At 40.8% G+C, this 14094-nt stretch overlaps 1 protein-coding gene across 5 annotated transcripts in view; it reads left to right on the forward strand.

Annotated features, from left to right (window-relative positions):
• St18 (ST18 C2H2C-type zinc finger transcription factor) overlaps nt 1-12970 on the forward strand; it is a 133865-nt gene extending 120895 nt beyond the window's left edge. For all 5 annotated transcript variants that reach the window (XM_085677086.2, XM_085677087.2, XM_048420497.3 and 2 more), the window contains 4 exons: nt 2695-2783; nt 6284-6387; nt 8161-8304; nt 10576-12970. In XM_085677086.2, coding sequence (XP_085533212.2) covers nt 2695-2783; nt 6284-6387; nt 8161-8304; nt 10576-10716 — 478 coding nt within the window. In that variant the 3' untranslated portion in view covers nt 10717-12970. The remainder of the gene's footprint in view (nt 1-2694; nt 2784-6283; nt 6388-8160; nt 8305-10575) is intronic.
• The last annotated feature ends 1124 nt before the right edge of the window (nt 12971-14094 follow it).

The raw sequence follows: 14094 nt of genomic DNA on the forward strand, positions 1-14094 counted from the left end.
GTGCGCAAGGACCTGGAGCTTTGCAATGATGTCCTTCATCCCTGAGCCCCTGGCTCTCAAGGGAAGCCTCTGTTGCTCAAGGATGCTCTTAGTCCAGCTATCTGGCTCACTTTGCTCCTGAAGGGAAAAAGCTAGAATGTTCCTGATATATTTCTGCAGTCAGTGAGTGTCCCAACCCCTTCTAGTCTTGCACGCTAATTCCTGTGCACTTTTTGGGAAACTTTGATTCTTTTGTGTTCAATAAACAAATTGAGCAAAGTTGGGACATTTTGACACTTTTTCAGTTATAAAGGTATAGTTCAATGATACCAGTAACGGACCCTGACAGGAATTGATTGTTTTCAAGGTGCCAGTAAAACTGACATATGGAAAAACTTGCATTTTCTGTGTGAAGGTCAGAGAAAGACCTTGAAAGTGACACCAGAAAATTATCATTCCAGGAACTGCTTGTTTTGAAGTTGTCGGTGAAACCTGCTATGGAGAAAGTGTTTTCCAAATGGTGTGCCTTGTATGGCTGTCAGTGCAAGCTCATATCCACCAGCTTGCATACATTGTTTAATTCTGTTTCGGTCATCATTTCCTATTTAGGAACAAGAGTCACAAATCAAATGTGCCCTAAGCTGGGTCACCTGTCGTTTTGTTTTAAGAAAGGCAAACAAGTCTGTGGCCACAATGTGGTATGAGAAGCAATGGAGACGTCCTTCCCACTGAGTTGATGTACCTTAACTGAACTGCTGATTTGATGGAAATCACATAATACTCCTATTTTAGGTTGTTTTTGTTTTGCTTTTCTACTATGGAGCCCACAACCCATAGGCCTGTTCCAAGCCTGACAAGCTCCATCGTCAGATCCGTAAAGGATGTCTATCATGGGTATGGTCATGATGCATGTGTGTGCATATATATGGAGGGCCAAGGAAAGACACACCTGAGACTGATCTGTGATCTACACACACACACACACACACACACACACACACACACACACACACAGAGGCCAGGGGACAACCTTGCGTGTCTTTCCTCAAGACCGTTACATCTTTTGTTTTAGAGGGGATCTCTCACTGGCCTTGAATTTCAACAAGTAGTCTAAGCTAACGGGCTAGTGAGCTCCAAGGATTCATCCTCTCTGCCTCCACCATCCAAAGCCTTTCTTTCATAATAATACACACTAGTTCTAAGCTGTGTGGTGAGGGCTATGTTTCTTTAGCATTTTTATAACACTGTGTCTACTTGGGAATTTACTGTAAGTTAAAAAATAGATGTTTAGGGAGAAGATATGACGTTTCAAATGAAATGCTACTGTCCATTGTGTCTAAAATGGACACCTTTAACATTCAACTCACTTGTTAAGTATTCCTACCCATCATAATAGTTTTCAAAGAACATGGTATGTGACAAAAAGGAAAAAAACCCTGACAAACTCATGCACATTCTCCAGGGAAAGAGAGAGTCTCCATGAATCGTACATAGGCCATGATCGTCAGGAAGAAGCTCCAAAACAGTTTGGGGCTAAAGTTGGGTGCCTCTCATTTTCTTTTCCTGCATAAATAACTTACCAAAGATTAATAAACCACATAGCCTTTCCATAATGTGTCCTATTACAAATTACCCTTAAAGTGTTATGTTAGTTCCTGCATTTTATAGAATCTTAATGTAGAATAAGTTCCTCATTCTTAAAGCACGCGATACTTCATGTTTATTGAAGATCTCATTCCAGAAAACTTTTCTTCCGCTTGGCATAGCATCGGGAACTTCAGGTTGAAACGATTGTTTTATAGATCAATTGAAACCGCATTTCTGTGGGGGAGAAATACTTTAAATGGTTGATTATTCTTGTTTTTATTTAATTCTGAAACTGGTTTCTACAAAGATAGAACAAAACCTTGAAAGAATTAATGACTGCTTAGAACAAGAAAATTACCTGATCATAAGCGATGGAAACCAGGTTTTGTTCAGTGTTATCATTATCACACTGGTGCTATTTAAATAAAGCAAGTGACATTAAAGGAAGGAAGCCTTCTGAAGAGAGCAGCAATTCAATGAACAGGGTCATGAGCGCCAGCTTGGATAACAGATCTCCTTGCCCCGGCTGCACCTGCAGCAGCTGCTTTTATTCCCATTTCAGGGTAGAAATATTTTAAATGAAAATAATGTTTTAACAGTTACAGGGGAAACAAAATAGAAGCTATCCATCAGCCGATTGAATTTTCTCGAGCGAGCGGGACTTGTTGACTATTGTGGAATCACCCTGAAGATCAGACTGTGCTTTGTATGAAAGCAGGAAGAACTAAACTCTGCCTTGTTCTTTATGGATTCCAGCTGGGTGATAGCGGTCCTTGTTCATGGCCTGTGTGGGCGGTTTTGTAGCTGCAGAAAAGGAAGTCTGTACCATCGAATGCACATTCATGAGTGCGGAAGACCAGTGGTCTGCCAAGTGAATGGGACCAGCTGTGTCAGCAGTGGCAACCTGTATTTTTGATTTAAGAAAAGGAAATACAAACACTTATCAATATTTTAGAACCCTTGGATTTTATTTAACATATATTTATTAGTTAATTTCTATGAAAAACTACAGATTGTGATATAACTACTAAGAAGGCAAACCTATCAGTAGTTGGTAGCAAAAAAATAGTTTAATTTTATGAGAAATGACGTGCATTTCACATATGGATATAAATTCTCTTCTCACAGTTTATCTGGATGCCCTCTCAATGCACAAGCTATCAAAAAGGTCAAAGTTTCTGAGGGACTAATGACCATCAAGCTCAAAGCAACTGGGGGTAAGTCACCATCTCCACCAAGGTCCAGGCTTCCCGAGCATACTTTGTGTGCAGGAACAAAGGGGTTTCCTCAAGGTTGAGCTGCAACTGTAACCTCTCAGAAACGTTTTCCTTGTCTTCTCTATTATTTAATAAGGCTTGCCTACAAGGAAAGACATGAAATGACACACAGATAAATTGAGAGGCACAATAATTTTGTCCTTCAGTGTTTTCAGTGTTAGTTTTTCTCCTAGGAAATGTGTACATACATATACATGGGTGTGTATGTGTGCATGCCTGTGGGCTTATGTGCACACATGTATGTATGCATATGTTTTTCTAGTGTATGTTCCCTATCAAATTTCAGTAAATACAATTGTAGGCATACTTTTCTTTCCCTCCTGCCAGTTCCCAAATAACCTACACAGAGACTTATTATTAACTATAAATGCTCAGCCAATAGCTCAGACTTGTTACTATTTAACTTTTATATTTAAATTAACCTATATTTTTCATCTACCCTCTGCCACATGGCTTGTGGCTTGTTACCTCATTTGCTACATGCCCTGCTGCCTCTCTGTCTTCTGGCATCTCCTCTGAATCTGTCTTTCTTCATCCTGGCATACTTAGTTTGGTTGTCCTGCCTATACTTTCTGTCTGGCTACTGGCCAGTTCACTTTTTTAAAAACCAATTCAAGTGATAAATCTTTACAGTAGATTAAAAAAAGGATTATTTCACAGCACAGAATTTCTGGCATTTGTACTTGATTCTTTAAATGTTTTCTGTTTAAAAAGAGTTATTTTTATGGTGACTAAGTACCTTAGTATCTGTATCTATATCTCTGTTTCTCTGCCTTTTCCCTAGTGTTGATCCCTTGTCAGCATTAAGATATATTAATTTTGAGTTTCATAGGAATCCCCATTGTGATTTCAGTACTTGAGTATTTTTCCAATATTTCTCTCAGTATTGTTTCAGGTTATCACAAGCCTACTTATTTCCCTTCAAAGAGCATCAGATATATGGTGGCAAAGCGGTACTGTCCTTCAGAAATTGTGATTGATGTTGCCTATGGTAGATGATCAGAGAGGAGCCAGAACAATTTTCTTTTCATCTCTGGTGCATGCAACAGAACCCCAGGCTTCTTGCATGTTGAGTGTGCACACTGATGCCATGTTCCAGCTGGGGACTTCAAATTGTTCTCACATTTCTCTTCTGAAAGTCTTTTTGCTTATTCTTTAATGTACATGTGGGCTTTAAGTGGGAGGTGTGTGGTATCACGGAAAGAAGTACTCTCATGCACCGCCCATCACTTCCTGCTCAGGGACACCTTTGTCTGAGTTATCTACGGCATTTCCTAGGTGACTACACACTGCTAAGACATTGGGAAAGTTAGCACCCAGAGCTTAAGCCCCGAGATGTTAGGGAAAGACCAGCATCCTCTGCTGTTGCTAACACCCATATACTAAGCAGCTGAGCCTTGCCCAGAACTCCGGTTGTTTCTTAAAAGCACCCCACTCCTCAGTGCTTCACCATCAATATATTGTCAATGGAACTGGGACGCTTTAATATGTGTTTGTCTGTATGGCACCTTAGCTCAAACATATATAAAAGATAAAGAGCAGAAATCTCACTGAATATGCACATAATGGGTAGTCACATGCTTTCCTTGACCCATAGTAATGCTTAGATAGTCTGACGTTCTACCACCGATGTCTTTAAAGGAGCACCATAAGTGTACATCTTATTATGCTTCCAAAACATGTCAGTCATCTGTGGATAAAGGTGACATAATATCACCTCCAATGTCCAAGGCTTCAGTGAATTCCAAATCACCAATAGTGTCATCCCTATATGTACACACCCGTACTGCCATGTGATTTATAAAATTGGGCACAGTAAGAGATTAGCAACAAATGACAATAAAATAGAACAATTACAACACCTACTATAAATGCAAGTTTAAAAACTTAAGGGCTATTTCTGGAAGTTTCCATTGACTGTATTCTGTCTATCACTGAGCATGAATAAATGACATCCCAGATATGAGAAGCCCTGAGTAAAGCTATGCGAAGATATTCTGGAAGCAGAAAACTCATGTTTGAAGCCCAACTCCGGCATTTAGTACCTCAATTTCCCATCTACTTTATGAGATAGTGAGTAAGTGTCTCATGGACCCAGTGAATGGTGCTTGGTAGTTCAAGTGAAATTCAAAATATGAGTCCTCTTCTCAGCTCCCCTTGGTGAGAATGAGTTCCACTGAAGGAGATAGAAGGGTCTTCTGGCTGTGTGTGGAGAGGTTTGATGTACCAACACAAAGAGTATATTGCCAGCACAGGTTGGGCATCTGGTGAAGGCCTTCTTCTGCTGGATAACTACACAGTGCCATGTATCATGGAGTGAGACAGAGCACATATGGTAATTCCAGTCTCTTTTCACAGAGAGTTACTGGTGCCACCATAGAGACCCCACTCATGCCATCTAATCCCAATCACTCCCTAAGGATCCTACTTTCAGCTATTAAATATGACACTGGAAGTTAAGTTTTGAGCACATGAACTTTAGGGGACATCCCTGAGCCATTACAACAGGTTGTAGAGTATTTCCAACTCACTCAGAAACTACAGTGATTTAGTCCTGGTAATATTATGATTAAAATTGCCTTGTGAAATTGCTCTTGAACCAATGTGCAGCAGGCCGCACTCAGTCCTCTCTGTTGTCAGCAGTAGTGTAGACCCATTTCTTCAGATTGTTGAGATTAACTTTGGTCCAGACTGTGGCATTCTTGACTGCTTTCCCAGACTTCCAAATGGTAAAATGAATTCCCACTCACTCTACAATATGGAAACTAACACCTGGTCACTGGCCACTGTCCCGCAGTCTACATTTTATACATTCGTGCTCCCTCAGAGATACTATGCATATTTTTATAGGAATTGAAACCTAAAGTTCTGAGAGTGTTCAGATGCAAGAGCAGCAGTCAAGGCTGTGTTCGTCCTCCTGAACCACATGTGCGCCTTACCAAGTGCACACAGAGACATCTGCTGCCATCTGCTGGTAGCCCAGCTCTGCTTCGAGATGTGCCTCTTTGGGGTCCCCTCAACAAGCAGATATGTAATTGCTGGGCATGCCCTGGGACCTCACTGTCCTTGCAGCAGCTATACAAGAGTTTGCATGGATTTGAACACTGCTAGTTCATTTCATTTCTGTCAAGTTGTTTTAATTTTAGAAGCCTGGTAATTTCATATCTGAAAAGACGACAATGGTTCCTGCCTGCAGGGACTGTAATGAGGGCTCCCCAGGTCTTCTGAGACACAGTGGAGCCACCAAAAAGCTGGGGTTTTTGTACTACCTTTTCTTAGAAAGCATTCAATTCAACTCCAAAACTGTTTCCTTTTTTTAAGATTCTGGCATAGATATAGTTTGGTAAAAGCACTAAAATAAGGTCTCATATTTGAACATAAAGTAACCTGTCGCTGGGCCTCGTCTTCTGTATTCACTGTGAACTGTTAACTCTTCACAGGTATTGATGGTGATGAAGAAATTAGGCATTTGGATGAAGAAATAAAGGAACTGAATGAATCCAACCTTAAAATTGAAGCAGATATGATGAAACTTCAGACCCAGGTTCAAAAACATTAATTAGTTATTTCTAAAATAATCGTACTCTTTAGTGGATACAAAACATTGAGCTTACCGAATCCTGCATCACAAGTTGTGCTGATACCTTAGAGAAATGTCTCTCATGAGTGGTTTGTGCCTGTGTCTCCTGACTGGGCAGGGGTAGAAGGAGTTACTGCTGCCTTTACTTAGCTGGCTGGGAAGACTTTGTGAGCAAATAAAGCACGTGACCATACACACTCCTGGAGAGCATGCGTTGCTTTGTAGAGAATTGTGTTACATAGGTTGAAGGGCCTTCATTTTATTAAAAATGTGCCTATGACATCACACTCTTTAAATGTAATTCTTTGAGAATATTTGCTGGGTATACTAAAAACATATTCTTGTACAAGTATTTTATAAATTCAAAAAAAAAGAAAAACTCCAAGCAGTGTCTAAAACTAGACCACTGGGAATTAAAGATTTGGTCTAGGATTTTTAAGACGCTAACATCATTATTAAGGACTCAGTTTGGTAGTAGATTGTTTGCCTACCTGTGTGAAAGAGTCTGTATTCAAAGCATCTGAAATTCAAAAATAACTGCATTGCAACATGTTAGAGGTGGAGAAACAAGACAAAGCAGAGGGCAGAATGTCCTTTCTGGTGCCTTTCCCATTTCTTCTCCTTTCCCACTCTTAAAATGTGAGCTGCATTCATTTCTCAGCAACCCTTATCTAAGCAGTCTAATCCACTCCAAACAGTTTCTTCATCCCGTCTTCTGAATGCCACAGATGTGCACAGAGAGGCCATTTGGAAACCATGAACCTCCTCTAGAAACCATTAGCAAAGAAGACAAGCCTCTTCTTCATAGAGCTCAGTCTAAGTGCGAAAGACAGTAAAGTGTGTGTATGTGTGTGTGTGTGTGTGTGTGTGTGTGTGTGTGTGTGTGTAAAATCTACTGCTGGAAGAAGAGGGTTGATATTAAACAGGATGGCCAAGTCCCAAGAAGAAGGAAATGTGTTATCAGTGACTTGAAAAATAAAAGAGTTAGCCAACAGTGATAGGGAGTTTGTCTGAAGATAAGCTAGCTCAGTATGGCAAGTTACAGAAGCATACAAGAATGGCACTGGGCTGTTCACATAGTGTAGTCTAGTCGATATTGATGATTTACTTGGCATTTACTTTAAGCATTGAAAGGCCCCCAAAGGGTTTGAGAATTAAGAGTCACTCAGTCAACTGAAGTACATTCGAACATGACCTTCAAAAGACCCATTCTGTTAGGGTGTTGAGGAGGGCCGAGATGAGGCTATGCAGAACAAAGATGGCACAAGGTCATCCACGAGAAGTGACACCATCACACCAATGGCTGGGTGCAGGTGGTCACAACACAGGTGTATAGTGATCTTGTCGTGTGTATTTTAAAAGAAGTGTTCAGTGAGTTTGAAATATGAAAGAAAGAACCCTGACTCTGGGCAACACTCGGGTTGTCATCCACTGGGAAAAAATAAAAGAGGCATGCAGTTGGAGCAGCAATGGGGAAAACAACAGATTTACTCTGGGGCATGTTGCTTTTGAGATAGCTACCATCCAGCCATATAGAGAAGTTAGACCTGCAATTCGTGGGAAAATCTGTGTTGAAAGTACAAATCTAAAGGTGTGAATCCAACACTTTAAAGCAGCAGGCAGTGCTACCGTTTGGGATGGAGACACCCCTTGGCACATCTATCCAACCATAGGTTTCCCCTTGAGGCCTTCCGTGAGCCTCAAGCTCTGCTTCCCATGCCATTGCCTCTGTTTTAGATAACGTCTATGGAGAGCAACTTGAAGACCATTGAGGAGGAGAACAAGCTTATAGAGCAGAGCAATGAGAGTCTGCTGAAGGAGCTGGCGGGGCTCAGCCAGGCTCTCATCTCCAGCCTTGCTGACATCCAGCTGCCACAGATGGTAAGACCAAGAGCAATGCTCTGTTGTCCCATCATCTCCCTCGGCATCATTACCCTGTGGCTGAGCTATCCGCAGTCACCTACCCTGGATGCATTCTCACGCTCAGGGATCTCCCTACCTGAGACCGTGGTAGACACACATACTCAGATTAACAAAGGCCAGTGACATTCAAAAAGGTCAGGGTCCTTTAAAGGTGAAGTTTTGCTTGAAGATATTTTATAAAGTTAGATGAAAGCCAGAGACCAGTGCTTACTCACTGAAAATGTTTCCGAATAGAAGACTCTACGTGGTCCTCAGCATTATCCACCAAACTCATAAACCATAAAATCAATAGTTTCATTCCTAATAAACTCCCCATAATGTTCAACTTCTCTTCATGGAGCATAGAAAGTATGGGTGTGATAGAGGCACCCTTATTTCAAAAGCCGAAGCATGAACTATTTAGAATTCACAAAAAGTTTATTCTACATTTTCATAAATATAAACCCGTCTTTGGAGTTAGATCTGCATCATTGAGGGGCTATTGATGAATATGTTGCTAATTTCCTCTGAGTCTATAGTCTCGGACCAAAACTGATGGCTTGCATAGAAGAGAACTTAAAGCAGCAGCAATGTAATCAAAATATTTGGGTTTTGTACAAAATACAAAATTGCTCATTTCCAAAGGAAAAAAAAAATCAGTCCTTTAACTTTCGATTCTGTCAAGGAGATGATTATCATCTTCCTTTGCCTGTTTTTCTAGCTCCTTATCCTATGTACTTCTTAGTGTTTTCTTGGTTGTCGCTGCCACAGAAATGATTGGAACAGACAACTGTACCTAGCTTCCCATGCTCCCCAGTGCACTGAATACTTAGAATTTCCCACAGCTGAGAAAGGCATGGTGCAGCTTCCATCATTGGGTCACAACTCAAAGTTGGCGTGAGCCAGGAGAGTGTGTGACCACGAGCTTCCGGAAGTGGTCAGCAGTCATTGCCCCGGTCCATGATTCTGTAGGAAACACATGCCCAGCAGAGGTAGACACCAAAAGAGAACAGTCACAACTAGAACTGTCTAGTGCGCATAGTCCAGATCACAACTCTGCTGGGCATGCCAGATCATCTTCAGATCTTCTAAACAGTAGCGACCATAGTCTTTCTCTGTACACTTGAGCTGTTCACACATATTTAAGTCCTTCCTTCCAAGGACCTTGTAATGTAATATTGCACTTACCAAGGGTTTTCAGAAATGTGGGGACATGGAGTCACCACACATGGCTGGAGAGTTTTCCCTTTTGTCCTGCATGTCCTGCCTCTTATGCATGTAGTTTACACACAGGTAGTAGGGACCTACTTTAACCATATTATGGGTCCAGAATGAGAACTCAGCAGTTAAGAACACTGGATGATCATCCAGAGGACCTTGGTTCAATTCCAAACTCTGAACTAGTGGCTCAGAAATGGCTGAAACTCTCGTACCAGGGTATGAGATACCCTCTTCCGGCTGCCACATGCATACAGTATATATGTAGTGCACAAATATACATGCAAAGCATCCATATACGTTGTTTTTGAGTGTGTGTGGGGGGGGGGGTTCAGCATGGTGGCACTGCTCTTTAATCCTAGACTTGAGAGACAGAAGCAGGTAGATCTCTGAGAGTTTAAGGTCAGTCTGGTCTACACAGAGAGTCCCATGGCAGCCAAGATAACAAAATAAGACCCCGTCTCACAAAACAAAACAAATAAATAGAAAAATAAAACCATTATATAGGGCAAAGAAGATGGCAAAATACCACCCAGGGTAAAGATGAGTCAGTCTGGACCTCCCCACACTAATCTTCTCCCTAAAGAAATAGAGAGGGCAAATGCCCAGAGTTGTTGTATTAGCAAATCTTTATCACAACTGTTAGTGAGCAACTGGCTTAATCCCTGCCATTCCAACCTAGAACTGTTAAAGAACCACTTGGCACAAGCCCTGTACACACCTTCCACAGATGTCGTTTTTGTACTAAGCAAGTGCAATTGAGACCAAATCTCTTACCAGAGAAAGCATGTTGTTTGAAGACCTCTGCCTCAGGTCCAGATTGATACCATTCAATCAAGTTTCATTAATGCCATGAGTGAAGAGGGAACAAATCAACCTTACAAACACTAACATTTAGATTCCTATCCCAAACTGCCACAGTCAACCCTTCCCTTCCTACTTACATAAGTTGGCAACTTTCTTCCCTGTCTCCTGATCTTCCCGGGGGCAGCTGACTGTCTGTGATTGGTTCCATGTGCTTGTTTCCATCAGGGGCCTATCAACGAGCAGAATTTTGAAGCGTATGTAAATACGCTCACAGACATGTATAGCAACCTGGAACGAGACTACTCTCCGGAATGCAAAGCTCTACTGGAAAGCATCAAGCAGGCGGTGAAGGGCATCCATGTGTAGGAGGGCAGCTCGCAGGAAGCAGAGGTCACCACCGCAGGGAACTCTAGCAGATCCAGAGGGGGCCTTGCACCCCTGGAGCCTGGAGGCCGTCCCCTGCGTTTATAATTGCAACATTGCACTAATTTTTCCCCGGCTGACATAAAAAGGAAAGAAAAACTATGATAAACTCTTTGGATTAAAAGCAATGCAGTGAATTATTAGATCTCACTTATTTTCATATCTTTTTCTTTTATTTCTTCATTGCACTCTTTATTTTGTAAAGTATATGTAAAATAAATGTGACATTTTATATTTTATTTATTACTAATCAGAGAGTTTTTTATCTTTTAACTGCATTTTGAAGTCTACCATATTTTTACAGGTGTGTTTATTAATTTGTCTTCTAATAGGATTTAAATAGAAATCCTGTTCTCAAATCACACAATTTTCTGAGTTTAAATGAGGAAAAAGAAAACAACAAAAAAGGAAGATGTGAAGGAAATCCCGGTGTCAGGATTGCACTATGGTCAATTTTGGTTTCTACTGTGCACTTCTTTCCCCGCTATATTGGTTTTTGATAATGTGAGCTGCAAAGGAATAGGAAGATAAATGGCGCCCACTAGTGGGAAATCCATGTTCATAAAAGCACAGGATGCTGGCAAACAGCGTGCTCAAAACTTGATAGCAATAATTAAATAAAATAGTCAGCAGAGTATTCCACGTGGCTGCACGGATTTAATTAATATGAATTCTTTATTTGAGCTGTTCAAAGCATAGATTTTAAGTGAATCAGATATGGGTTTTTTTTTTTCAAGTCAGTCACATTGGCTAGTTGACAACCCTTCCCCAAGATGAGAAATAAGCTTTGATGTGACCAGTCCAGCTTCTCCTGCTATATGTTAGTACAATGTTACAAGTGACAATATTGGTATAGGATTTTACTTAAGCAAATACAGACACATACAAATGGAAATTTTGTAGATACCATATCCCCTGAAATAGCATGTATCGTACTAGGTTGACTGGAAAAAGAGTGGAAAACATAATAAGACAGGAAAAAGTGTTATTCCAATCTGAATATTGGCAACATTGGTCTGCCCTTCCCATAATATGACAACTTTCAATTTGATATAATCCTTGAACTACGCACACACACACACACACACACACACACACACACACACACACACATGCATACACACCCAGTCACAAACACTTATCCACACATGAAATTGAGTCTACAATCTCAACTGGATCAGAGTTTAGTAATTGCTGTAAAAAAGGCAATGTCTATTTCAGGGACTGTAAAGTAGTTTAAGCATTGTTTCAAAAGTTTTTTTATATTTATTTTTTTTAATGAAAAGGTATAGACAACCAGCTAAACTGCCTTTTTGGTGTGCACACACATTTCATGTGCAGATGTGCCTCTGTGTAAATGTACACATGAACTTTAGTGTGAGCTTAATTTTCTGTGCTATAATAAAAGCGTTTATTTTTTTTAGCCTCATGAATATTTAGATTTAGTGCGATGGCATTCACAGGCTTGAATTCACTGTTAGTGTTACCCGCTCTGATACGTGAAAAGTGGTCCAGTTACTCACTCCGCTCTCACGGATCTGTGGTTCTTGTTATGCATCAGGTGGGGCTTATTTTTGGCTTGGGGTTCATTTGAACTCTGAATCTTAGTTTAGTGAAGATGAGATGTCTGTCCTTAGGTAGGAAAGGTGTTTATTTAAAACTCAGTTCAAATGAAGCAGCGCCATGAGTGCTGTCTACTGAAAACGGGACACAAAGTTTCCTATTGAAGTATGTCTTTGAGCGTTCTGCTACACAGTACTTCAAAGAAGCACACAAATGGGCTCACTTATTACAAAGACAGAAGTTTACTTTGCTAAATATTTTAACATGTTTGTTATATATTTTATTTAAAGAGATCTCTTACAAACCTATGTATTTATTACTATAATTTACATGGCCTCAGTTAATTTATTTGTGTTCACATAGTTTTATGAAGGGTGTCTGTATTTATTTGCCTCCTTGGTATTTGTGTTTGGTAACATGCACTGAATTGTTTTCATTTCAACTATGTTAATGACTGATACTGTAAATTGGATCTTTTGTAAACAAAATGGGCAATGATGTATGCATTTTTATTTGAAGTAGTTTGTTTGTATACTGTTTCTCCAAACAATTACTATTTCTTACATCAATGCAACAAAGTTGTGTTCAGTGCTGTACATTTGGTGTATGGTAGGAAATAAAAATTGATACTGAATTTTGCTGTGATATTTGTTGGGCTAGTTTATGAAGACAGACATGATTGTCCCTAAGACCTCCGACTCCTGATACTGTCAAAAGGCCTTCTTCAACCAGAGCAATTCTGGCTTAACATTTTTCCCCTCAAGTGGAGAGGATTTTTGGCTGCTTGACGATTGGTTAGCACCTTGGTGTGGCATAATGAGGTGTGTCTGTGGCACGAGGCACCTCTGCTGAAACTAGAAGGAACTTCACCCAGGTCTAAGGAGCAGGACCCACGGGGTCCTTGCCTGATGACAAACTGCTGGAGGCTGTGAATAGAGCTTCAATTAAGCTAGGTTGAAAACCATGTGGATAATTCTAGAGTACCATATTATGCTTTTGTGTTCTTATCCAAGTCATTAACTCTCTCTATTTTTGAGGTTTTGGCCAGACTTCCATCCATATAATCTATTAGATCTCATTGTCCCTCACAGGTAATGTAAGATTCACACAGCGAAGTCTGAAGGGAAGTCTGGATCCTAGGGGCAACTGGGCTCAACTTGGGTTTGCTTTCCCAGGGCTCCCCTTACTTCCAGTCCCTGGAGCTGCTCCCATGATGTGTTCCGGGAAAGCTCATGGGATGCAGAACGGCTCACTTGGAATCTCAGTTTCACCATTGAGGATCTCTGACATCCTTCGCTGGTTGGGACTGCCTATCAGAAAGTGGTATCTACAGCTCAGGACACGAATTTGTCAGAACATTTTATGTCTTAATCCTACTGGAACGTAGGAGGGAATAATGCACAAAATCCATCCTTTCTTAGCACAGATTTCTGATCAGAACCTGCTGAAAAGAGTCCATTTTCTGAGGTCTTGAGTGAGGGTTAGTGGGAGCAGTGGGGCAAATGATAGGTTTTATAACATGTAAGTGTCCCAGATGAGTTGAGACAGTTTAACAAAGAGAGACAGGGCAAGCAGAGGAACCACACATACAGACTTTAGAGGGAGACATCCACCAGAAGCAGAGGCTGTGCAAGAATCAAGGTGCCTAAAAGCAAAAAGTCCAGGAAAGAGGGACAGGAATTCCCAATGTAAAGCTCCTGGCCTTGTGATTCTAATTCCCAGGAGCAGCTTTTACTATGCAAAGAAAGACTGAATTTC

Source organism: Myodes glareolus, chromosome 16 (genome assembly GCF_982192425.1).
Source record: "Myodes glareolus chromosome 16, mMyoGla1.1, whole genome shotgun sequence".
Classification (NCBI taxonomy): Eukaryota; Metazoa; Chordata; class Mammalia; order Rodentia; family Cricetidae; genus Myodes; species Myodes glareolus.